Source organism: Fundulus heteroclitus, unplaced genomic scaffold, assembly GCF_011125445.2.
Source record: "Fundulus heteroclitus isolate FHET01 unplaced genomic scaffold, MU-UCD_Fhet_4.1 scaffold_161, whole genome shotgun sequence".
Classification (NCBI taxonomy): domain Eukaryota; kingdom Metazoa; phylum Chordata; class Actinopteri; order Cyprinodontiformes; family Fundulidae; genus Fundulus; species Fundulus heteroclitus.
In genome coordinates, this window is record NW_023396573.1 from 247,896 (window position 1) to 275,205 (window position 27,310).

The 27,310-nt window shown below is 41.6% G+C and overlaps 1 protein-coding gene across 6 annotated transcripts in view; it reads right to left on the minus strand.

Annotated features, from left to right (window-relative positions):
- Positions 1–3,296: 3,296 nt before the first annotated feature.
- The window catches only part of LOC105921694 (BBX high mobility group box domain containing), a 106,071-nt gene continuing 82,057 nt past the window's right edge, over positions 3,297–27,310 (minus strand). For 4 of the 6 annotated variants that reach the window (XM_036129373.1, XM_036129372.1, XM_036129378.1 and 1 more), the window contains 2 exons: positions 26,150–26,342; positions 20,996–26,057 (listed from right to left, as the gene is read on the minus strand). In XM_036129373.1, coding sequence (XP_035985266.1) covers positions 25,979–26,057; positions 26,150–26,342 — 272 coding nt within the window. In that variant the 3' untranslated portion in view covers positions 20,996–25,978. Of the gene's footprint in view, positions 3,591–20,995; positions 26,058–26,149; positions 26,343–27,310 lie in introns of those variants that run through there. The other 2 variants (XM_036129375.1, XM_036129376.1) reach the window with 2 other exon arrangements.

Below are 27,310 nucleotides of genomic sequence, written 5' to 3' on the forward strand. Positions count from 1 at the left end.
GCAGCGTTTAGTGGCGGGTGAATCCATGATTCCATCCTCGGTTTCCTGATGAGCCCGCTTGCAGCGTTTAGCAGCGGGTGAATCCTTGATTGTGTCGTGGGTTTCTAGATTCACAACGGGGTATGTCACGTACGAGTCTTTGGGGCCTGCGTCGTACGTATCTTCAGGGTTTAGTTTGCGGAGCAGGACGAGTCTCAGAACAGCCCAATCGTTTGACGTTAGCATGCACAAGGAGTGGATAGGTTGCAGCTTGTCGGTTTCTTGATCCAGCTGATACAGACACATTTCGCCGGTTTCGTACTTGAAGAGGTATCCCCATTTACCGCGAGCTCCATAGGGTTCCAAAGACCATTCTTCTTGCAGAGGTAGGGTCGGAGGCATCTGAGTTCTGCATAGAGACAGCATTACCTTGCGAGGGGTCTGCTGAGCTTGCCTATCACCGTCCTGATAGTTGTAGGTCGTGACGGGTGTGTCGGAAATGATAGGTTCAAGCTTGCTTGTTTCGAACGCCATGTTGAAAAGGAGTCAATCACTATCCATGCTTGAGAAAGGGACCTTATATTATGAGAGAGGCAACTGGGGGCGGGGTGAAGGACGGGTGGGTGTGAACTCCAGGGGTGGGGGAGGGGTCCGGAAATGGGGGTCAAGTGGAGGTCAAATTAAAAGGGGTGGGGTTTGATAAGCTTTGATAAGGGTCATTCCGGAAGTGGGGGAGGGGCCGGAAGTGGGGGAGGGGCTGGAAGTGGGGGAGGGGGGTCACCTAAAGGTCAATTAAAAGGGGCGGGGTTTGATATGGTTTGATAAGGGTCATTCCGAAAGTGGGGGAGGGGCCGGAAGTGGGGGAGGGGGGGGTCACCTAAAGGTCAATTAAAAGGGGCGGGGTTTGATATGGTTTGATAAGGGTCATTCCGAAAGTGGGGGAGGGGCCAGACGTGGGGGAGGGGGGGTCAACTAAAGGTCAATTAAAAGGGGCGTGGTTTAATATGGTTTGATAAGGGTCATTAATCACCCGTTGATTAAAAAGTGACAGAACATATACCCATATGTCTCTGACGTGGGAGACCGTTAGCTGTTAGCTATTAAGCTAGCATTAGAGAAGTGGCGACACTGGCTGGAGGGTTCGAGCAGCCCATTGTCATCTGGACTGACCACAAGAACCTTGCTTAAGCCCCCCCATCAAGCCCGCTGGTCACTCCTCTTCTCCAGATACAACCTTTCCATAACTTTCACCCTCGCTCTAGAAACGTAAAACCTGACGCCCTTTCTCGAGAGTTTGCACCTCAAGAACAGGAGAAGGAACCTGCGCCCATTCTACCGCCCACGTGCACCTTTGGGGCTCTCCGTTGGAACCTGGAGGGTCGTATCAGCCAAGCTTTACTGTTAGATCCGGATCCTGGCATCGGCCCCGCTGAGTTAATGTATGTCCCTAAGTCTGTCCGTTCTGATGTACTGCGTTGGTGCCACGACTCAAAGTTCTCGGCTCACCCTGGAATATATAGGACTCAGTCCCAGGTGTCCCGTCGGTTTTGGTGGCCGTCCTGGACCAAGGACGTATGTGAATATGTTCGTGCCTGCCCCATCTGCTCTCAGAATAAACCATCCAATCAGCCTCCCTGCAGTCTGCTTAATCCACTTCCTATTCCGAAACGCCCCTGGTCCCACATCGCATTGAATTTTGTCACTGGATTCCCATCATCTCAAGGTATGACCACCATATTGACTGTTGTTGACCAGTTCTCCAAGTCATGCCATCTCATTCCTATACGTAAACTGCCTAACGCCCTGCAAACTGCCCAACTGCTCATTAAGCACATATTCAAACTCCATGGTATCCCAGTTGACATCCTGTCTGACCGGGGTCCCCAGTTTATCTCCCAGGTCTGGTGGCACTTTTGTTCTGCTCTCAGTGCCCGGTACACCCTCACCTCCGGCTACCACCCTCAGACCAAGAGCCAGACAGAAAGGATAAACCAACAACTGGAAACCACTGTTCGCTGCCTGACTTCCTCGTCACCCTCCGATTGGAACAAGTTTTTGCCTTGGGTTGAGTACACTCTTAATTATCACGTTTCATCTGCTACAGGACATTCCCCTTTTGAAATCGCACTAGGATATCAACCTCCTCTTCTACCCGCCGATGAACTCCATATACCGGTCTTGTCAGTAAACTAATACATCACCCGGTGCCAGGACCACGCCCGCCGACAGGGGGGGACAAACTGGTCAGTTGTCCTGGGCCCCGGACAGAGGGGGGCCCAAAACTGACACTATGACTGACCAATAAAATGGTCAGTCAGCGTGCAGCTTCATCCAAAGTCTCCCCGTGTGTCTCACGGCACGTTGCTGCTCCCCCTCCCCTCTCGTACATGGCTCAGCAGCGCCAGCCAATCAGCACACAGGCTCAGCCTGGCCCGCCCACTCAGCTCTCTGGTGTCTCTCACAAACAACTGCGCTACGCTGCTCTAACCCGGAGAGAGAGAGAAAACAGGAGCGGTAAATTTTAATATTTTAATACCGTAAATGAAATTAAGCTGTACGTTTTGTAAAAAGCCAGTTAAATTCAGTGGAAACACAACAATTTTATATAAGCATGTGAAAAACCATGAGCAAGAAAACATCGAGCCACAGAAACGGAGAGAGGAAACTTCTCTCATTGCCTCGACAGACCCACAGACTGACGTCACTGACTGAGGCGTTTCAGTCCTCCAGAAAACATCCAAGTAGGTCAGAGTGGCATTCTTCAGCAGCAGTTCATGTTAACTTTTAAAGTAGATATTATCTATCATATGTTACTGGAGCCCACACAGAAAGGGTAGTTAAGACATTGAAAGAAGCCAGTACATATATCCTATTAAAAAGTGTTATTTAAGATAAGATAACATTAGCTAACCCTTTATTTATCCCACGACGGGGAAAATTATTAAAGCAACAGGCAGGTGCACACAACACAGAGAAAATTACATAAGGTTGAAAGATATAAGAGGTGGATTAGGGAAAAAAAACACTATTAACATATTAACATATTATTATTATTATTATTATTATTATTATTATTATTATTATTATTATTTAATTGTAATAATAAAGTAAAAATCACAAAACCTGAAAGGTCAACAGTTTCATGATACATCAAGCTTAGGGACTGGCTAATATACAGCAGGTCAAAAAAGGCCATATTTTGGCTGCAGTGCTTGCTGTTCTCTTATGCAGCAAAGATCAACTAGTGCACTAAATTCAATAGATGGGTTGAAAATATTCAGTATAAAATACAGAGATTTCCAGGGCATGAAGTACAGTTGACTTTTAGTGTGTGTGTGTGTGTGTGTGTGGTGGCGGCAGGTGTAGAGGGGGGGGGCCCAAAAAGACTGCGTTGTTCCGGGCCCAAGCAAAGCTGTCAGCAGGCCTGGCCAGGACACTTGGAGATCCACCGTCACCGCCCTTACTTGCACTGCAGAGCAGAACAAGAGGTTCGCCGACCAGCACCGAGTTCCAGCCCCCCAGTATCGCACCGGTCAGAAGGTCTGGTTATCCTCCAGAGACGTCTTGACGAACCCGACAGCTAGGAAACTCGCCCCCCGCTTCACTGGACCCTATGAAATTGAAAGGGTCATTAGTCCCATGTCCGTCCGTCTGCGCCTGCCTCCACATTCCCGAGTCCATCCCACTTTTCATGTCTCCCAAATAAAACCGTTCATTGACGGTGAACTTTGATCCCAGTTATGATTTCACGTACGTCGTCGCCATCTTTCTCAGGTAATCCAGTAATCCTCAAGTTCCAACATCTCTTATATCATGCATGGTAGTCACAGGAGATTCTGAGCATAGTATTTTCTGTCTTAAGACGGTTGACTGTTTTGATACTTTCTTGTTTACATCAATAACTACTGTATTAGTCTCAATACTTCTCTCATTGCTCTTCAAAATTTTAGTCCGATTGTCCTTCTTTGTGTTAAGTTCACCTAATGAAGAATGGCATTAGCAGCGTCCTCCTTACATTTGAACTCTTGAAGCTTGATTTTTTTCTTACTTCTGTTCTTAATAGGCATGTGGTCACAGTAAACCCTCATATGACTGGTTGCAGTCGTGGTCTGGCATGTTAGCATATATATGTTGACTACCTGACGGCGGAAAAAGGAAAATGAAGGGTGGAATAGTTTGTAGAAAAAGCTAAACTAAGAACAAAAAGCTCTTATGTTATTTTAAAGCGGGGCTAACACATGGACAATGGATTAAATCATGGCTTAATAATAATTGTTTGCCAGAGCCTGCAAAAAGCATGCCTGACAACTATTTTAGGACCATCGCGAGCAGCTTCACCGCCACCGCTGCTAAGACATTTGAAATTTCCTCTATTTTCTTAACCTCACTGTCTTCCACTTGTTGAGACTGGATGAGGTGGAGTCAAGTGATTACAGACTGTACAGGTAGTACAGTGTCTTAAAGGGACACATGTGACACATTGAAACTTGAATTAATAAAGACAGTTGTACTGACATAAAATATAAACTCATGGTTACAAAGGTCATTAAAATAATTGTTAAAATTCATGCAAGATTAAAAAATAAGCTTTATTGATCTCACATTGGAGAAATTCACTTGTCACACATCGGCTTAGTGATCAAAAGAAGGTGCCAAAAGGAGGAAAAGGTGCATAAGGTATAGACAGTGGGTCCACATATATATACAGTGTATCAAAGAAAAAATAGAATAAAGAATAAAAATACAAAGGAAATAAAGCAGAGATTTGAGATTACTATGTTCATTCAGGGTGGCTTATATACAAATACAAATACAAAATGTGCATTAAGGTGGTACCAGGTAAGGAACAACAGTGAGGTAGTGAGATAACTATACAGGTGAAGTTGCTTATTTAACAGGGTTATTGCACAGGGTATTGGATAGTAATAGCACTCTAGTAATTGCATGGTTATTACAGTTATAGTGCAGCATTGTATAATCTGATAGCAGCTCCTTTTTACAGACAGGATGTCTAAGTCTGTCACTAAAGGAGCTTCTCAGCTCATCTACAGTCTGGTGCAGGGGGTGAAAGGTGTTGTCCATCATGGATGTAAGCTTGGACAACACCCTCCTCTCAGCCACTTCCTCCACAGAGTCCAGAGTGCAGCCCAGGACAGAAGTGACCTTCCTCACCAGCTTATTCAGCCTCTTTCTGTCCCGCTCTGCGCAGCCAGGAGCCCAGCAGACGACAGCGTAGAGGAGGGCTGAGGCTGAAAACTGTGTTCCTGTCTGCTTTTGAGATGTCCTGTTCTCCAGGAGCAGAAGATAACAAAGAGCTTCCATCCCCTTTTGCCAACATTTGCACTGTAGTTTGTGACCACAACTATTTACCAAACTGATTTGGTGGTCTTGTGGACAATGCCCAAGTGTACATCTGGGAGTTTGTTGTTTGCCAAATTCTTAAAAAGCTGTCCTGTTAGGTGTGCCGTGGTAGTTTGGTGGCTGATGCTGAACCTGCATTGTTTGATCAGGGCTATCACCTGCTCACTCTAAAAAACAAAGAGGGGTTGATGATTCTTTCTGAAGGCACTGTAAAGGTAGTGAGATCAACTGAGCACCTTGCTTGCCAGATAATGTCAGGACACACTGTCAAGGTGGCCTTCTGTCAGTATGTCTGTGCCCAGATAGGTTCTGAAGATGTGTTTCTTCTTTCTTCATTTTGGGATTTACAATAACCATTTTGTGCTAATTTCACTTGTGTCTGCCTTCTATAAATTAAGGCTACACCATGTTGCCAAACTGGACATGCTAAAGTTGCAGAGTGGCAACAAAGCTGTGCAAGACCATTCAATTTCAAGGTTTTTAGCTTTCAGATACATGTACACACTGTTATTGTTTCGCTATATACATAAATGTGTTGATCAATGTTAGATAGAAAGCTATAGATGGAGACTATACATACTTGTAAAGAAATATACATAGAGATTATATATATATATATATATATATATATATATATATATATATATATATATATATCTAGATAGATAGATAGATAGATAGATAGATAGATAGATATAAAATCAGTTAAATCTAAACATTTGTGGTCTTTATTTTACAAAAACATGTCACATGTGAACTTTTTAAGATCTGGTATAGACACAGATTAGGAGCAGGTTTTTTGTGGGGAAACTACAGGGATAAAATTACTAAATTGAGAAAAAAAAGTTATAGGTGAATAAAGTAAAAATATAATGCGAACACTTGTGGTAATATTGTGAGAATAAAGTGGTATTCTTCTGTTCTTGTTAACAGACTCGTCACTTCTCGCCTAGACTATTGCAATTCTCTCCTCCTCTGTGTCACTCACAAATTCCTACATAAACTCTAGCTAGTCCAGAATTCAGCTGCCCGCATAATCACAATGACCCCTCCATCCACCAGTGTTTTACAACAGCTCCACTGGCTCCCAATTTAATTTTGAATTCTGTTTAAAATCCTCCTCTTATCTTTTAAGTCCATTCAAAGCCTCTCCTCTCCCTACCTTGCTAATCCCTCCTGCACTCTCCTATCCACACGACTCACCGCCGTCTCACCACCATGGGGAGCAGAGCATTCAGCCACTTTGCACCTGGCCTTTAGAACTGTCTACCTCCGGAACTCAGAAACACTTCTTCACTCCCACACTTCAAATCCAAAATCAACACCTACCTGTTCAAAACCATTTTCCCTATGATTTCATTTACAATGTGTAATTTTAACCTGATTTTTATTTTTTGCTTTATGATCACTTTTTATTATTTTGCGTGTTGAGTTGTTTTTAACAACAAAGTATGGTAACCCTGAGTGTCCAAAAAGGTGCCTATAAATAAAAATTATTAATATTATTTTTAATATGAGAAAAATGTCACTATTAGAAGCAAGCCAGAACATTACGAGAACAGTCATACAGTCATTTAAAGAACCATTTCAAAGTCCTGGCAATATTTCACGTTGGAGTATTAGGGCCAAGCTATAGATTCTTTTTTTTTTTCTTATTACGAGAATAAAATTATTACATTAGAAGAATAAAGCCAAAAGGATATGGCAATAAACTTGTAACAGTACAAAAATAAAGGTAATATTATGAATACAAAGTATATTACGAGATTAAAGTCCCCATATTTTAATTGCCACATCCTACATGACTCATCAGCAGCATAAGGCCAGCCCGCCCAACAAGGCGCCTACTTATGCATGTCTATGTGTACAACATGCATCTAAGCTAGGAAGATGCTAAAAACTGCAAATGAAGCTGGTGTTAAGTTCACTATGTTATTACAAAAAATAGCATGGAAATGATAGAACCCATAAAAGAGAAAATTTTATAGAAATATATATTTACTGTTATATTTTATTTGACAAAGATTAAAGCTGAATTTTAGTTTTCCAAATAATTGAATTTAATAAATAAATAAATAAAATGTTAAATACTGCAATAGACTGGCGACCTGTGCAGGGTGTACCCCGCCTCTCGCCCTTTGACAGCTGGAGATAGGTGCCAGCACCCCACGGGACCCCACAATGGATAGGCGTGTTAGAAAATGGATGGATGGATGAATTTTAAATAAATTCCTGCAGTGTTTGTCATATTATCTCTTTTCAGGCTGCAACACATGAACAGAGCCTCTCTATATGCAGCCAAAACAAGGTGCCTTTTAATTTTTTTAAAACAGAGAAAATACTGACATGGGCAAAATTATGTCGGTTATTGTAAATTTTTGGTTTATCGCTCAGGCCTACCGGATATTCGGAATCCGCACTGTGCTGATTCGGTGGAGTGTGCTTTGGGTTAGATCGATTAGCTGCTGTGCAGCAAATCTCCAGTGGGCTCCACTCTGCTGGGGAGCGAAGCCCCAGTAGCCTCCACACTGTTGGGGCTGCCCTCCACACCGCAGTGGCTGCCAAGATAGAAGACTCTATTGTCCTTGTGGCTCATGAGTATGGAGTTTGTCCTGCAATTGGTTTGAACCCCGGCACCTACCGTTATTGTATCCTTGGGCAAGCCACATCCCCCTAATTGCCTGCTGGCGGTGGTCAGAGGGCCCGGTAGCGCCAGGACAGCCTCACCTCTTTTAGTCTGCCCCAGGGCAGCTGTGGCTACTAACATGAACGTGAATGTCTGATTGTAGAGTAAAGCGCTTTGGAGTCGTCAAACTAGTTAAAGCACTATACAAGCACAAGCCATATTTTTAACCAATATGCCCTTAAATATTTCCAACATAAATGCTGAGTAGATACCACGCTTAAAATAATTTTTCAATACATTTGTCCGGCAGACACCAGAGTGCAGGAGGGGAAGCTGTGTCGTTTTTCTCATTAAGACCAAGATTTTGGAGATCTTGGACCCACCCAAAGCTGCTTTGTCCATGATCATTTCTGAATTTATTGTTGGTATAAAGCCAGGTAAACCTGTAGTCTCAGACTTGATTATTCTGTTAAGTGCGGCTTGGTATTTGTTTGGTTTGCTTGGTAACAGAAATTTTATCATACACCAGCATTTTCATCAGCTGGAAAGCTGTACTCTAAGCCTTTTCTTTTTTAACAGTGATTGAAAAAATAAAAATCTAAGAATTGACACGAGTAAAAATAATCAAAGAATGCTGACAACAAAATTTCTATCTGTCACAAAAATACAGGTTTAACAGGTTTTTTTAATAGGTGCTGTACAAGTAATAATTATGTCATCAAACAGTGATCTGACAGTAATGTGGGCTGAATAAAGAGGAGATTCCACAATACAATGGGAACAAGTAAGGCAAGGCAGTACTAAACAAGCTGGGCTTTCACTATGCATAATAGCACATCATGAAGAACATTGATCACATAAGGTATGGCAAGCACATGATTAATAATGTCAATTGATGTACAACATATCAGTTAGGAAGGCCTTTAGAAAACCTCATGGCAAAGTTAGATTAAAAGGAAGGCATAATCTACATTCTAGTTAAGGACAAATTCTAATACATGGTTATGTATAAACTGATAAAATGCTTTTTCTGTTTTAAATTTTGACAAAACTTTGAAGAGTTATAAATATGCTGAAACTCACACAGAAATATTCTGCTTGCAAGATTGTCCCTACTTTCGAACTAAACCAGGGAAAGAATTCTTCACATAAGTCAATGCATGCGCCATGAAGTTTTCTGGATATATTCATCACACTTGACCTTTAGTTAACAGTTAGAATAAAATCTGCACAGAAGCAACAGTATGCTGTCATAACATACCTACAGTACAATCCAGATTGAATTAGAAAAATATAGGTAGAAAATTATTACATTCAAGAAGACAGCACTAGCACAAAGGGGTATTACAGTTAATTTGGTAACATAGGAATTTTAAATCTTAAAGAAGCAATTTTTAATAGAAAAGTTGAGAGAATGAAGGGCTAGTCTGTACTCTGGATATCTAGGTACATTCAGTGATTCAAATCAAAGCATCAGTTATATAGACTGAAGAAAATATTCAATTTTTATTTAGTGACCATGATCATTTTGGTTTGGGTCATAAGGTGCAAATACTTTCAGTTCCAAGATACACTGATTGATGCCCTTGACTGTTGAGACAAACCCTGAATTTAAACACAAACATAATCCATCCATTGTCTTCTGCTTATCCAAGATCGGGTAGCGGGGGCAACTGGTCAAGGAAAGAAACCCAGACATCCCTCTTCCCAGCAACATACTGCAGCTCATTTTGGGGGATCCCAAGGCATTCCCAGGCTATACAGGATAATCCATCCAGCGAGTTCTGGGTCTTCCCCGGGATCTCCTCTCAGTGGGACATGCCTGGAAAACCCCCAAAGGGAGGTAACCAGGGGGCATCCTGATCAGATGCCCAAACCACCTCAACTGGCTCCTTTTGATGTGGAGATTGTTAATTTTTAGTAGTTCTGGCCTATCCCGCTTCGCTCTGAAGGCCCATTTTTACCCCGGTTTAAGATTTGACGATAAATGAGAAAAGCATTGATCAGTGGTAAAACATTGTGATATGCATATTTAATTCATTAGGAATTCCGAATGGAGACAAAAGTTTACATTACCAGTGTATCTAGGTCCATTCCCTTGGTATTGCAGCTTTTGTCTGATCTAAGTTTTGGAAAAACATCCTTTTCATAAGCTTAGTGCTCCTCCCGCTAAGCTCAGGAGGAGGGTGGCTGGGCCCATCTGTTCGAACAAAGAAACTCTTTTTTTTCTGACCTACTCCCCCACCTGCCATAAAACTCATGTAATGTTTACCTTACCCTGCACCAGGGAGAGACAGTCAACCACCTGCATTCCTCAGCACTAAGATATTTATTTTCCTCAACAAGATCCAGCAGATCTACTTTGAGCTCCCCCCGGACAATAGAGTTTCTCACCCTATCTCTAATGCAGACTGAACGCCACCTCTCAATGCTCCTAGATGAGCGACCACTATAGACTTTGCATGTCAATCAGCTGCCCCTGATGCTTAAAGGTATAGTTGGTAATCCAGTTCAGAGACACTTTTTGTTATACTGAGTGAAATGGTCCTTCCATTCTGAGAGTAGTCAATACATTATGTATCCAGAAAAAAGGAGGTTAAAAATTAGATCTCTGTGAGAACCGCAGACCTATAAAAACCCTGACCAATCCTGTCATTCAGTCTGAATGGAAAGAACCAATCAGATGCCTTTGTGTCTCATCCTGCACATGCCCCCTTGTCCCCCAAATTCTAGGTATATCGTCTTATCTATTGGTTGTTCCACATGCCAATCATTCAGACATGCTCACGTAATACCAATGTGCATGCATGTTCATTGTTAGTTTCTGCTTGCTGGCTGCGCATGCACACTTCCAGTGTTTATGTATCTGGTTAGCTTTGGTGTTAGCCCTTCATTGTAGCTCCGCTGCTCTCACAGTATACTTTGAAAATGACTCATGGTCGCAAGAAGCAAACCACATACAAGTTTATGAGAAGAGGAAGGCCTCAGTAGAAAGAAACATGACCAGAGTGGATTTGGGAGATTTCGTCATGCGGTCCCCCTGAGGAACGGAAGAGCAGGAAATACGATCTTGCGCATGCGCAGTTATTAACAAAAACGACATGGGTGTTTATTACTTACATTTCCGGAAAACTCAGCAACTCTACCTTTAAATCACGTTTGGTCTGAACACAGCACAAGGCTGAGCCGGGCTACTCTCTGGAGGAAGCTCATTTCAGGCGCTTGTATCCAGGATCACATTCTTCCTGTCATGATCCATACCTCATGACCATAGGTGAGGGTCAGAATGTAGACGGACCAGTAAATTGAGTTTTGCTGTTTGGCTCAGCTCTTTCTTTACCACAACAGACCAGAGCAGCACCAACATTACTGTAGATGCAGCCCCAGTCTGTCCATCTCTTGTTACCTTTCTGCCATCTACCATCGCTTGTGAACAAGACAACACGATTCTTAAACTCTTCCTATTGAGACAAACGTAATCCAATTGGATAATCAAAATGAATTGGACTGACAATGTTAACTGAAGATTTGAAAGCCTACAAAATCCAGTGCAACACTTAAGATAGAATAATTTTTATTTCCTCCAAAAGGATTTTCCCTTGAAACATACCTTTCTATTTCTTTGGCTAATGTTCATAAATTTACTTGCTGTAAAGAGGTATATTAATGTAAAAAGGTAGAGTGTTGGGGGGTGAAATGGGAGGAAAAGGGGTAGGGAATTCAGTTTTGCAATAAAAGTATACAGGTATTTCTAGTCTGCTTGGATAACCAGAGGTTTCTTACATTTCTGAAAATTTTAAATTATTTATTCTGTTTCTGATTAAGATGAGAAATCGTAGTTTAGTTCTATGGAGCTTACTGTTTACTGTAAACCAAAATTAGCCAATCACAGGTTGGTTGCAGTTCAGCATTATTTGCAAACAAACATGAGTTATGAAGATTGTGATTTAAGATTTAATAACCATGTTATTAAACCCATCCATCCATCCATCCATTTTCTTACCCGCTTGGTCCCTCATGGGGTCGCGGGGGTTGCTGGTGTCTTACTCCAGCAGTCACCGGGCAAGAGGCGGGGTACACCCTGGACAGGTCGCCAGTCTATCACAGGGCAACATATACATACATGTATATATTTACATACATACATACATACATACATATATATATATATATATATATATATATATATATATATATATATATATATAGATATATATATATATATATATATATAGATATATATATATATATATATATATATACATATACAGATATATATATATATATATATATACATATACATATATATATATATATATATATATATATATATATATATATATATATATATATACATACATAACAGTGTTTCCCGCATGAATTTGCTTAGTCGAGGTGGTGACTTGTCGGCTGGAACCAGTTTTGCGCGGATGACTGAAGGGGGGTGGGGGGGGGTGACGACGACACAATCAGTGTCCGAAATTAACTTCCTGACTCTCAATTTTTACCAAAAATTAAGAGTGAGATTATGTTAATTTGGTGGGGGGGGGGGGGGTGGCTTTGTTTACTACCTTTGATAGGAAAATATTACATTTATTATAAAAGGCACAATATAAATTGTCAGATTCACATCCAGATTCACATCCTTGGAAGGGGTACTAGAGAGTGCCCCTCCTGGGGACTCCCTCGTTTTGCTGGGGGACTTCAACGCTCATGTGGGCAATGACAGTGGGACCTGGAGGGGCATGGTTGGGAGGAATGGCCCACCTGATCTGAACTCGAGTAGTGTTTTGTTGTTGGACTTCTGTGCTCGTCATGGATTGTCCATCCCAAACACCATGTTCAAGCATAAGGGTGTCCATATGTGCTCTTGGCACCAGGACACCCTAGATCGCAGTTCAATGATTGACTTTGTTGTCGTTTCATCTGATCTGCGGCCGTATGTCTTGGACACTCGAGTGAAGAGAGGGGAGGAGCTCTCCACCGACCACTACCTGGTGGTGAGTTGGCTCCGATGGCGATTTGCTGGGAACGTCTGGCAGAGTCCCCTGTGAGACGGAGCTTTAACTCCCACCTCCGGGAGGACTTTAAACATGTCCCGAGGGAGGCGGGGGACATTGAGTCTTAATTGACCATGGTCCGCGCCTCTATTGTTGAGGCGGCTAGTTGGAGCTGAGGCCGCAAGGTTGTCGGTGCGTGTCGCGGCGGCAACCCTCGAACTCGCTGGTGGACACCAGCGGTGAGGGAAACTCCATCTCTGGAGTTTGCCCAACCAATCTACATGTGCTTTGTGGATCTGGAGAAGGCATTCGACCGTGTCCCCCGTGGGATCCTGTGGGGGGTACTCCGGGAGTATGGAGTATCGGACCCTTTAATAAGGGCTGTCAGGTCTCTGTACGACCGGTGTCAGAGTCTGGTCCGCATTGCCAGCAGTAAGTCGGACTCATTTCCGGTGAGAGTTGGACTCCGCCAAGGTTGCCCTTTGTCACCGATTCTGTTCATAACTTTTATGGACAGAATTTCTAGGCGCAGCCAAGGTGTTGAGGGGATCCGTTTTGGTGGCCTTAGGATTGCGTCTCTGCTATTCGCGGATGACGTGGTCCTATTGGCTTCATCAGGGCGTGATCTACAGCTCTCACTGGAGCGGTTCGCAGCCGAGTGCGAAGCGGTCTTGGGGTCTTGTTCACGAATGAGGGGAAGATGGAGCGGGAGAACGACAGGCGGATTGGTGCGGCGTCTGCTGTGAAGTGGGCGCTGTACCGATCCGTTGTGGTGAAGAGAGAGCTGAGCCAAAAGGCGAAGCTCTCGATTTACCGGTCGATCTACGTTCCTACCCTCATCTATGGTCACGAGCTTTGGGTCGTGACCGAAAGAACGAGATCCCGGATACAAGCGGCTGAAATAAGTTTTCTCCATAGCGTGTCTGGGCTCTCCCTTAGAAATAGGGTGAGGAGCTCAGTCATCCGGGGAGCACTCAGAGTAGAGCCGCTGCTCCTCCGCATCGAGAGGAGCCAGTTGAGGTGGCTCAGGCATCTAGTCAGGATGCCTCCTGGACGCCTCCCTGGTGAGGTGTTCTGGGCACGTCCCACCGGGAGGAGGCCCAGGGGAAGACCCAGGACACGCTGGAGGGACTATGTCTCCCGGCTGGCCTGGGAACGCCTTGGGATTCCTCCTGAGGAGCTGGCCCAAGTGGCCGGGGAGAGGGACGTCTGGGCCTCCCTACTGAAGCTGCCACCCCCGCGACCTGACCCCGGATAAGCGGAAGAAGACGGACGGACGGACAGATTCACATCCAGGCAATAAGAAAACACTACAGATTATCATTATTCTATCCATGTTGGTCTCATTAGTGAATGAGGCAGAGTTTCATCAAGCCTATACCGTCCAACATTTTTCCCTCAGCTGCCACACTTAAAAGCACGCTGGGGTTCACGCTGCGTCTTTACGCTGATCCAGCTGCTGGATAAACAGTGGGGACAATGCATAAATGAAGAATGTAAAGGGTTCCTTTAGATGGGAGAGAGGGAAAAATGGGTCTGAGCTAAAGCCCCTGATGTTACAAGTTCCTTAAAATGACCCTTAAAAGTGCACACCTAAATTATATGTAACGTAATTTTGCGCACCTGAATTCAAGCGCAAGGAACCACGCCCACCGAAGCACCGCTGGTTCTGTGTCGTTAAAAGCAAGAGCATGAAATACAGCTACTGGCTCTACTATTGATTTCAATTGGGACATTTTGGTATGAGTGGAAGGACATTAAACGCAGTGATTCACGTTTTGAAGGCTGGCCACTGATAAAAGCACCTGGCTGCGAGAGGGGGGGGCAGTATGAGCGGTAAAGCACAGAGACACAACGTACGTAGTTAAAAAATGCAGAATAAATAAGAACGAAACTTAAAAACAGACTAGTTGGCGTTTTAGAATGCATCTGGTTAGCAGAACGGTTTTCTGATCCAGCATGCAGCCATGACTGGTTCTGAATAAAGGCTTCATCTGGGAGCCGCTCTCCCCCCTTGCCTCCTGCTCCGCAGAAGGCGGAGTTTAGACTGAGCTCTGGATGGACAGAGCTGTGAATGGGTCCTCCACAGCCCAGATGGGTTTTGAAGAGAAGACAAGTTTTGCACGGACGACTGGCGAAAGGGGGGGTGGGGGTGGGGGGGTTGGCGTATCCATGTATTTTTGCCTGTTTTTTCCCTGACATATACCATATGCACGCGCGAAAGCAACAACAAAAAAACGCGTGTTAACGTTAAACAAACATACAAGCATATTGACTTAGTTTTTTTTTGTAATGTTAGAGAGGCGGTAGCGTGAGTTCGCCTCGCTAAGACAGTGCTGCGGGAAACACTGTACATATATATATATATATATATATATACACACACACACATATATATATATATATATATATATATATATATATATATATATATATATACATATATACATATATACATATATATATACATATACATATATATATATATATATATATATATATATATATATATATATATATATATATATATATATATATATATATATATATTAGCGTTTTTCGCGCCTGCACGCTGGACTGGAAGGCAGAAGGCGAGCACAGCGGCAGACGCCAACAGAGCAAACAACGAGTTCTCGACGTATTTTTCTTTAGGTAACGTATCACAAGATCGTTTTAAGAGTAAGTTGATGGTTGATGGTATCAGATTGCCAGATACAGTCCAGATAGCGAGTCTGTGAATGCTGGCCAAACGATTTAGTCCGGTCCGGTGGCCAAATGCATTATCATTATTCAACGTCTGTATCTCCTCTCTGCATCGACTGATCTGCACTAGATGTTTTGTGAGTCGTGGGTGAGCGCTGCTCAACGCGTTCGTGTGTATCGCCCGGTGGACGGGCGGAGAAAATGTGTGACAACTTCTGTGGTGGCTGGCGGCCGGCGGTGCGCGAAGGCGCTTGGCTGCAGGGCTGATCGACGCCGCTTGCAGCTCTAATTATTTAAGCAGGACAATGACCAGTGCAAAATTAAGTTTTATTTACCGGAGATTAAGTGTAGACTGCAAATTCTGTTGGGGTATGATGGCTCCTACAGTCCATTGGGATTTGTCTGCCTGGGTCCTTTTTCACTGAAAATATCCATTTCTTTCTTCGTCCTTCGGTAAACAAAAGAAACGTACATCCAACGATTTGGAATGCCTCTGTGTGGCATAAACTAAAAGCACGCTCTAATTCACCCGTTTTGTCACGGTGTTTGGCGAGAACAGTCCTGCTTTTTCTTACCGGCGTAACCCGGAAGTAGCACGTGCGTCACTTTACTGTTGTAAAGTGTTGATATTGAGGGGAGTGTTCATTTATTTTCATTGTGTCCCCTACGTTACTGTGTGCCACATATGCCACAACGACACATGTTAAAACGTCTGAAGGCATGAAATGTGAATAAGAGTTTTTGAACTTTAATTTATCTAATGCTGATTATTCATTGAATCATTTGAATTTAAATATTTAAAATACTTTCACAGCAAAATTATATGCGATTAATTTAGATTAATTATCAGACAGCATGGGATTAATTTCCACTGTTATGCTGATGACACTCAGCTATATTTATCCATAAATCCTGATGAATCCAATCAGTTACTTCGACTGCAGTCATGTCTTGATGACATCAAAAGCTGGATGACTTTAAATTTCCTGCATTTAAATTCTGACAAGACAGAAGTTGTAATCTTTGGGCCAGAGTCTTCAAAAAATAAAGTTCTTAATCAATCCCTTAATCTGGATGGCATTAACTTGGCCTCTGGTAATAAAGTTAAAAATCTTGGTGTTGTTTTCGACCAAGACATGTCATTTAAATCCCATATTAAACAGGTTTCCAGAGTTTCCTTTTTTCACCTCCGGAATATCGCCAAAATTAGAAACATTCTGTCCAGGAGTGATGCTGAAAAACTAGTCCATGCATTTGTTACTTCAAGGCTGGACTATTGTAATTCTTTACTATCAGGAAGTCCACAAAATGCAGTTTGAAGTCTTCAGCTGATTCAAAATGCTGCGGCAAGAGTTCTGATGAAAATCAACAAGAGGGATCATATGTCTCCAATTTTAGCTTCCCTTCATTGGCTTCCTGTTAAATCAAGAATAGAATTTAAAATTCTCCTTCTAACGTATAAAGCCCTTAATAATCAAGCTCCATCATATATCAGAGCTCTGATTACCCCGTATGTTCCTAACAGAGCACTTCGCTCTCAGACTGCAGGTCTGCTGGTGGTTCCTAGAGTCTCTAAAAGTAGAATGGGAGGCAGATCCTTTAGCTATCAGGCTCCTCTCCTGTGGAACCAACTCCCAGTTTTGGTCCGTGAGGCAGACACCCTATCTATTTTTAAGACTAATGTTAAAACTTTCCTTTTTGACAAAGCTTCTAGTTAGAGTGGCTCATACCCTGAGCTATCTCTATAGTTGTGCTGTGATAGGCCTAGGCTGCTGGAGGACATCAGGGTCTAATTTTCTCACTCTACTGATTTCTACTGTTCTTCAGTCTACTGTTCTCCAGCTTTGCATTGTATTACATTGAAATGACTGTCGTCATTTCAGCTTTTAACTTTTTGCTCTCTCTCTTTTTCTTCATAGTAGGTACACCTGGTCTGGCGTTCTGTTAACTGTGACATCATCCAGAGAAGACGGCTCACCCGCTACTTCCATCTAATGTAGAACAGATTACTAGATCAATGTGTGCTTCTGTGCTTTTTTGTTTCTCTTGTTGTGTCTCTGTTCTGTCTTCTGTAACCCCAGTCGGTCGAGGCAGATGACCGTTCATACTGAGCCCGGTTCTGCCGGAGGTTTTTCCTTCCCGTTAATGGGTGGTTTTTCTTCCCACTGTCGCTTCATGCTTGCTCAGTATGAGGGATTGCAGCAAAGCCATGTACAATGCAGATGACTCTTCCTGTGGCTCTACGCTTCCCCAGGAGTGAATGCTGCTTGTCGGGACTTTGATGCAATCAACTGGTTTCCTTATATAGGACATTTTTGACCAATCTGTATAATCTGACCCAATCTGTATAATATGATTGAACTTGACTTTGTAAAGTGCCTTGAGATGACATGTTTCATGATTTGGCGCTATATAAATAAAATTGAATTGAATTGAATTAATTAATTAGAGTATGTAATTAATTAGATAAATTTTTTTAATCGATTGACAGCCCTAATATATATATATATAGATATAGAGAGAGAGTAGAGAGACACAGAGGGAGAGACAGACAGAGAGAGAGACACAGACAGAGAGATACATACACAGATATAGAGATAGACACATACACACACAGAGAGAGACACAGACACAGAGAGAGACACAGAGAGAGAGAGAGAGACACATACACACAGATAGATACAGAGAGATAGAGAGACACAGATAGAGAGATAGATATAGAGAGACACAGAGACACACACAGAGAGAGACAGAGAGATATAGAGAGACACACACACAGAGATAGATATATAGAGACACACACACATACAGATAGAGATATAGATACACACACACAGATAGATATATATATAGATAGACACACACACAGATAGATATAGATATATATAGATAGATATATATAGATATAGATATATATATATATATATATATACACATATATATACACACACACACACACACACACACACACACATACACATACATATATATATATATATATATATATATATATATATATATATATATATTATATATATATATATATATATATATATATATATATATCAGTGACGTGCGGTAGGGTTCATAGCTGGTGAGGCACTGACGTCATCAGAGTCTGATTTACAAATATATACACTCTACAGAGTAGACTCATTGCAAAGTGCTGAAGGAGACTGATTGAGCCAAATCAATTCACCAAGAGGCATGTAAAAAATATTGATTCTTTGATGAAAAAAAAACGAAATTATTTGTCATTTGATTGGTAACAGTTTATGAGTTATGATGGATTTCAGCATTTGTAACACATTTAAAAACTATAACCCACATTACACACATTTCATTACAAAGCCAAAACATGAATAATTATCGTTGTCTTACCTCTACTTATAAATTAAGTCCATGCAGCGCTCTTTCTGAACAAAAATATCAGTCGTTTTCCGGTAAAAGTTCTCTTTATCTTCTTCAGTTTTAAAAGTCTCTCAGTCTCAATGGAGCTCACTGCCAAGGAGGAAAGCCTTCCTTGATCAGTCCTGTTCCACTGCATATTTGAGTCTTTTTAGTGCTTTACTTGTTGAGCATAACTCGCTAATAAAACATCCATAACTTGCTGTGAGTCTACAGTTTCGGGATCAGGAGCGGTGCTCCTTGAACGCCCCCTGTCTAGAGGCCAAGGAACTGCCGCTCTCCCCTACAACCAGTTCTTTGCCTTTTATGATCGCGCAGCCGCGCACGAAAACATGTTACCAGCACACATTTTGATGACCGAAACACAATTCGTAATCCACATATATTAAATTGTGGAAAATCAGTTCATAACTGTTTTAACAATTGAATTTATGATCTAGAGACAGGAAGATGCATTCACGGAATGGAAGCCAGCGCACTTAACATGGGATTGCGCAATTCCAGGGGAGGCCAAGCTCGCTCCGGCCTCACTGGCTTCGCTATCAAGCGCCACCAAGGATTTACATGAAAAATAGCGAAAAGTCTGCAATTTTAAAGAGAATATGATCGAAAATGAGGAAATTAGATAAAAAAAATACTTAATACAAATGACTGAGTGAATCAAAATTTATATTATGTTATTATATATTTTCTTTCTTTCCATGATGACAAGTTAGGCCTGGCCTCACTTGCTGCCCCCTGACTGCACGTCACTGATATATATATATATATATATATATATATATATATATATATATATATATATATAGGAACAATATTAATGTATACCAAAACCCAGAAAATTGTAATAAGATAACTCACGTAAACTACAGTAGGAATAAATTGTAACAGCACATCTCACATTAATTACAGTAGGTTTTATCTAGAATTTGGTCATTGAAGTATTGGTCTAAACAGAGGAATGTAGAGCTCCAGGGGAAGAAGGTGGGGGTGTTAATGGTTGTACGGTCTCTTGGAATATTAAAACTTCTGGAAATCTTCTTATTGTTTATCCAATGATTGTAACTTACCTTAATACCTTCATGGGCGGGGTTATATCTACACATCACAGCTGAATCAAATAAAGGGTTATTATAGACTTCCCATTGGCTAGGGAGCGCAGAGCCTTGTGTCTTCTTTGTGCCAGTGTCAAGCCCAGATACATGCACAGGGTTGCATCAGGAGGGTGTTCAGCGTAAAACGTTTGTCAAATTTACCATGTGAGTAAAAAAAACATAATCTCCATACTGGATCATTTAAAGCCCGCATTGATCGACAGGGTAACATTGGAAATTGGGCTACTAGTGGTCAGCTAAGAATAGGAGGAAGAGATGTCTGTTGACAGAGAAAGAAGAGGAAAGGCAAGAGTCTAGAACTGAGATGGGGGCTTTAAGTGTTGGGAATATGTCAGGAAAAACTAGAGAGTTGGTTTACATAACGCATAAGAGGAAGGTGGACATACTGTGTGACCAAGTGGATAGTAGCATCGCTAGAAGCTTGGGAGCAGGATTGAAGCTATTCTATCATAGTGTAGATGGGAAGAGAAATTGTGTAGCACTGAACTTGAAGGAGTTTGTCGGAAATGTTATGAAGATAAAGAGTGTTAGCTAGAATGATTAGTCTTAAGGTAGAAATTGAAGTTGTGATGTTCAGTGTTGTTAGGGGTTATCCCCCACAGGTTAGATGAGAAATTCTTATGTAATTTAGATTAAGTAATGCATAATATCTCCAGAGATGAGAGTGATTTCAATGGTGAATGAGATTTCAATGGACACCTTTGAGCTGGGAACAGAGGTGACAAGGAGCTAATGGGAAGGTTTGGTATTCAGAACAGGAATGCAGGACAGATTGGTGGAAGACTTTGCAGAAGATCAAAATACCTGTTTGAGTACTTTATTCCAAAAGAGACAGAAACACACGGTGACTTACAAGAGCAGAAGGAGGAGTACACCAGTGCTTGTGTAGACGATGTAACCTGAAGGAAGTCAATGACTGCAAGGTAGTAGTTTGAGAGTTGCCATACAGTACAGGGTGGTTGTGTATAGAATGACTCTGATTGTGCAGAAGATGACAAATATAGAACAGACAACAAAGTGGTGGTAGCTGAAACAGGAAGAAAATTGTGTAGCTTTCCTCATTCCACCACCAAGTTGCTTTATCAACATTCCTTCCAGAAGACATCCCAATGCCTCTCCTGCCTGTTTTCCCTGATAGCATTTGCTGTTGCTGTAAAGTCATCTGGAAGCACCTCATGGCTATGTGTTGAGATAAATAGATCAGCTAACAAAAAGTGAAACACTGACGACAGAAGAGAGTTGCCAGGAATACTGGGAGATCCAGCTACAACTGCATGTAGTGGTAAACAAAGGCCAGTGACCTTTATGATGGGCTGCACAGTCGGGAAAGAGAGAAGGAAGTACTATAGATGCAGTATTTGCTTCCAGGGTGTCAATGAAGAAGTACAAAGAGGGTCAGATGGAGCTGCATTGTGTTTTTGTAGATCTAGAGAAAGCATATGACAGGGTGCCGAAAGAGGAGCTATTGCCTTGTATGAGGAAATGTAGAGTAGAAGAGATGTTAGAGGGTTGCAGAGCATGTATACGAACTGTAAGACAGTAGGTGCGACAGATGAGTTTAAGGTTGAAGTGGTACTGCATCAAGGATTGTCTCTGAGTCGCTTCTTGTTTGCCGTGATAATGGAGAGGTTGACAGATAAGGTTAGACAGGATTCGCTATGGACTATGATGTTCACAGATGGCTGTGAATGAGTACATCAGAGGTACAGCTCATGTTAGCTGTATAGGAGATAAAAACAGAGAAGACAGATTGAGATGGTTTGGACATGTACAGAAGAGGAATAGTAAGTATATAGGTAGAAGGATGTCAAGACTGGAACTACAAGGCAGTAAGCCTAAAGGACAAAGAGGAGATTTATGGCTGGAGTGAAAGAGGACATGACGGCAGTTGTGAAAGAAGAAAATGCAAAACATAAGATTAGGAGACAAATGACTCGGGAAGTGCCGGAGGTGGCAACAGCGCACTAGTCAACGAGTGATCCCACCAGCACCCATTTGTGCCTACTGTAATGGGCACTGTAATGGCCCAGTACACATGTTGAGTGTGTACTGGGCCTGCATTAGTGGCCACAGGCCCAGCATCTTCACTAACATGACAGAGTGTGATGAGGCCACGGGGGAGATATCAGATAAGTACATCCTGATCTGCATTAGTGAATGCAGCCCAGCTTAGAACTGCTGTGCTCAGTGGAGATGGGGGTTAGACAGAAAGTGCAGCTTTCCCCTCTTCTGTCTCCACATTGACAGGTCACAGAGCACAAGACCATGGTGTAGCTCTAGGAGGCTGGCATCACCATGATGCCAAAAGACTTCAACTGGATACAAAGATTGTTAAAGATAAAAAGAAGCTCCTCACCTTATAAAACTATATCTTCTTCACCATGGTCCAGCACCCTTCAAGAACATAAATAAGTACCTCAAGCTGGCGTAGCTTGACTTGGTTTTTGAGGGGTGACATAAATTCATCAGGACTGCCCTGGCAAACTGTGTAAGGTGTCACCACACTCTGCTAAAGCACATTCTTTTGTATATCATATGTTTGAATCATGACTGATTTTCAACCCGTTTTCCTGTTCAGGCCTAATCTACTCTACTGGATGAGAAGCACAAGAAAGTTAGTACATTCATGTGATACAACCCCAGGATGGCTGAGCGCTTCTACTGCCACAACCCTTACTCTAGTAAAGATGCTTTTTGTTCTTGCAAAAGCCTGCTGTCCGAGTCTTTCCAGACTTTTCAAGACCTTTTTGTGTGGTCTTTCAAACCACACAAACAAACCTGACATAATTTTTTTTTTTTAAAGGGAAAATGCTAATGTATTTAGTGTGCATGTCAGGTCCCAATGGCATCAGTGGCAGGAGCTCTGCCTGGTGGTTGTTCTCAGAACTGTGCCGATTTCGAGTGGCAATTGTTCCAGCCGTGAACACGTCAATACAACAAATGGATCTGACAATTAATAACATCTGAAGCCTACAATATGAAACAGATCAACAGATCTGACCAAGCTAACCCAAACAATGAAGATGATAGTTTCGGGTGTTACAAGACTGACTTGACCACCCCAGCATTTGCCCATTCATCTAAAACAAGAAAAATGCGCTTAAACAAGAAATCACAAAGAAAAAGAAAAAGGCAGAAAAGAAATGTAGCATAACAGCAACAATGCAAAAAAGACTGAATATGTCAATCATTAATCTAATAATGGCCATATTATTAAAGGTATGATATTTAATATTCCAGTGATTTTATTGCAAAAAGAATCACTTATGAGATACAAGGGCACAATTTAATCTTTATATTTAGGTAATGTTCAAAACGATTTAAATCTTACAAATCTGCTTTAAATGTGTTATAGTCGTACTGCAAAAAATATTTTATCGTTTAGGGCAGGGGTTGGCAAACTTTACAAACCCAAGCACAATTTTTGCTCTCAGACAAGCTAAATAAGACAAGTTTAGAGCCACACATTTTACATGTTTTTTTTTTTTGTTTTTTTTTTTTAAGACAACTTCAAATCCTGGACATCTACTACAGAAAATCTGTTGTCAATTTTAAAGAACCACCATTTCATTCCTAAATTCAGGTTTTGAAATAAAGTAAAAAGCTTTGGTTTTGGGGTATAATTATGACAATTTTTCATAAAGTCAGTGTGTCAGATGCTGTTTACATACTGACATCTATTTCATCCATTTTCACTATGTACTAACTGAAGGTGAGGTACTCTAAGCCTAAGCCGCTTCAGTGCAGGTAAGGTTCAAACATTTAGTTCCCATGACCCAGAAGACAATATCCTGAACGTAACCTGAAGGTACCTCAAAAGGCCTCTAAAACCTGCTTTGCATTCCAAATGTCTGGTCTTTCATGTAGAAACCTGCAGCTAACTGGATTCAGAATGTCAAAGATATGACTGTGGTGGAAGAACCCTGTGGCTGGGGGAGGCATTGCATTACTCTCATATGTGCAACTCAAATTTCACCGTCAAATTAGTACAGTTTGTAAGTTAATACACAAGCAGTGCATACTACACAGAAAATATGCAGGCCTAAAAATCAGCCTTTTACTCAAGTTATGAGAAAGCCACACTCTAAACATATTGAAATTGAGATGACAATGGTGCTTCAGGGCTTTGTGGTGGCAGAGGGCAGGTGGTAGGTTTGACGCTAGATTTGAAACACTTCTTTCACTTCCGAGAAGCAGGATTTAAAAGGGACACCATCCTTGAGGGACAGTGAACATAAAGATAAACTGCCCTCTGCTATTGTCAGTTCTGGTTCAGATTTAGGGGAATGCATTTCTCTTAACATTCAGTCTAGCATCAGTTGCTACAACATTTGTTAAAACTAAAACATGATCACATAAATATCTGGATACAACATTAGTATACTACAAAGAAAAAAACAACTGAATAAGTAGTTGTTAATGGAAGTCTGTCCATCTGGTTAAATTTTATTTTGGGTGTAAGATGGAAGCAAAAAAGCTTTCCCAAATACATGGGTGTTTAAAGAGGTGCAGGGAACTATTCAGCGGGTAAAACAAAAAACATGACTACAAGCTCTTGGCACTTTTAGAGCCCTGTAAAAATTATGTATTTTCAATCCCAACACTTCACATTTAAAATGGCTTCTTTCCAACAGTTTTGGGGTATAATTATGACAATTTTTTATAAAGTCAGTGTGTCAGATGCTGTTTACATACTGACATCTATTTCATCTATTTTCACTATGTACTAACTGAAGGTGAGGTACTCTAAGCCTAAGCCGCTTCAGTGCAGGTAAGGTTCAAACATTTAGCTCTTAGTTACAGTAAATCTACAGTAACCATCTATGAAGGAAGCCTTGCATTAAGGGACGTCTGGTTCTTTTGCACAGACTAATCAGGTGTAAATATAGCAGGTCTTCTTTTTCAGTGCTGGTGCAAAACAGTACTTAGTGGCCACAGCCACAAATGTGTTGGTATTGATGTTTTAATATTCGTACACATGGAACACATCAGTGTAGATGGAAATCGTGTGCATTCTTAATATCTAAAATAGGATAACGTGTGGTACTTAAGAGTGGTCAGTGTCACATACAGTACACAACAGTGAGAGCTTGAAAAGTTTTGAGGATTACTGAGGATTGCAGACAAACCAGTCCAACAAATCTCCCTTACTAGCCAAGCTGAGGACCCTCTGACTGCTGCAGCTGAGATACTGAAAACTAAGAAGTCACACAACTTCCTTCCAAAACTAATAAGGTAATTTCCCTTCAAGTTATGATAAATGTAAAACAATGATGGAAGTATTTAAATGGCCCCCTTTATAACCACAAAGTACTAACGAGAGAGGATAATTTTTGTTTGCATAACACAGGAGCTGCTGGCCTACTGCGTGACAGACAAGCAGCACCAATGTTCTTATGACTGTTTTTCTCAAAGCACCTGGTGCACTTGACAAAACAATCTACCTGAAATTCCACTTTACCTGTTTCTCTAAAACTGGACTGTACTGACCACCTCTTACTGTAGGGAATTCATCGACAGTCAAGTACATCATCCATTGAAGACACAAAGCTATCCTTTGAGAAAAGCATTCTCCCTCAATCTGATAAAGTCTCAGGTAAAACACTGAGACAGCAGCAGGGACGGGGCAGGCAGGAGAAGAGGACAGGGTTTATTTCCCCTTACATTGAATTCAAGCAAAATCAGAGACTGGAGTTTGTCCAAACCCCCCAAAACAAGAGACCTCCCATGAGAGCAAAGCTTCACTACTACTGTTCATGTCATCTTCTTCCAGAAGCAGCAACACTTCACTGATCAGCGCAGGATATGAGAACCGGAGTTTGTGCAAGCTCTTTCTTCTTGCTCTGAGCCAAGTTCCTCTGGCCTCTGAAACAGGGACATCAGACTTTAAATGACCACCCACAGGCCTTGCGTTATCCACCTATTAAATAATATATCAGGAAGGCAGGACTTCCTACCTGTGAACAGTTTCCATGGCCGCTACCTCAGCAAGGGCTGCCAAGCTGAAGAAAGTAGGGAGCTCTTGTGGTAAGGTGCTCCTCTCAGTCTCTTCTTCTGTGGGACTGCTGTAGCACCTTTTTTCATTGCATAAATTCTGTTGGTTTAATGGCTTCTTATCCTGGTCCTGGTTTCGATCCCTTGCTTTGTTTTCTGCAGAAAAACGTCATATGAACATGTCCAAAGATTAGCAGACCGTTTCATTTATTTTATGGTTCAGTGATGCAGGCCTGAATCATAATGAAAGAGTTTGTTCCCCGGTGAGCTGCTGGTTCGAAAACTTGCTCTGCCCATCTCAGTCGTTGGGTCCTTGGGCAAGACACTTAACCTGCTAGCGATGTTCCGATGGATGGTGACACCAATTGTCTAGCAGCCCCGCTTCTGTCAGTCTGCCCCAGTGGCTACAATGTAGTGTACCGCTGTCAGCATGTGAGTGAATGTTTGAATGAACATAATTGAGTCAAAAGGGGTGAGAGATTGCTAAACTAAAGAATTATAACTAAATGCATAACAAAGTCAGATACAGAGATGGACAAAATTGTTTGTACCCCTCTCTTAATAAACTGATATCTCACAATGGTCACTTCAGTAACTTGAAAAGTAATAATAAATAAAAATGTACTGAAAATTAACCAATGAAAATCAGACATTACGTTTGAATTGTGGTTTATCAGAGAAATTTAAACACAAACCAATAAAACATACCTGGACAAAAATGATGGTACCTATAATATCTTTTGAAAAAGATTTCGCGGCAGTCACTGCAGCAGAGGTGTCAAGTAACGAAGTACAAATACTTTGTTACTGTACTTAAGGACACTTTTTAGGTATCTATACTTTACTCCATTACTTATTTTTCTTCCTACTTCTGACTTCTACTCATTACATTTTCACACAAGTATCTGTACTTTCTATTCCTTACATTTTTAAAACAAACGTTACTCGTTACTTTTGGCTTCAGTTTAAAATTTATAAATATTTATTTCACGTAATGTGCGCCATCCAATGCAGATCATTGGCGCCATCCACACCTAGTGAGAACTAGTGTAATTGGATGAGTCATATAACGCAAACACTCATTGGTTAGCTATTCTATAGCTATTCTCTTTTTCTCTCTCTCT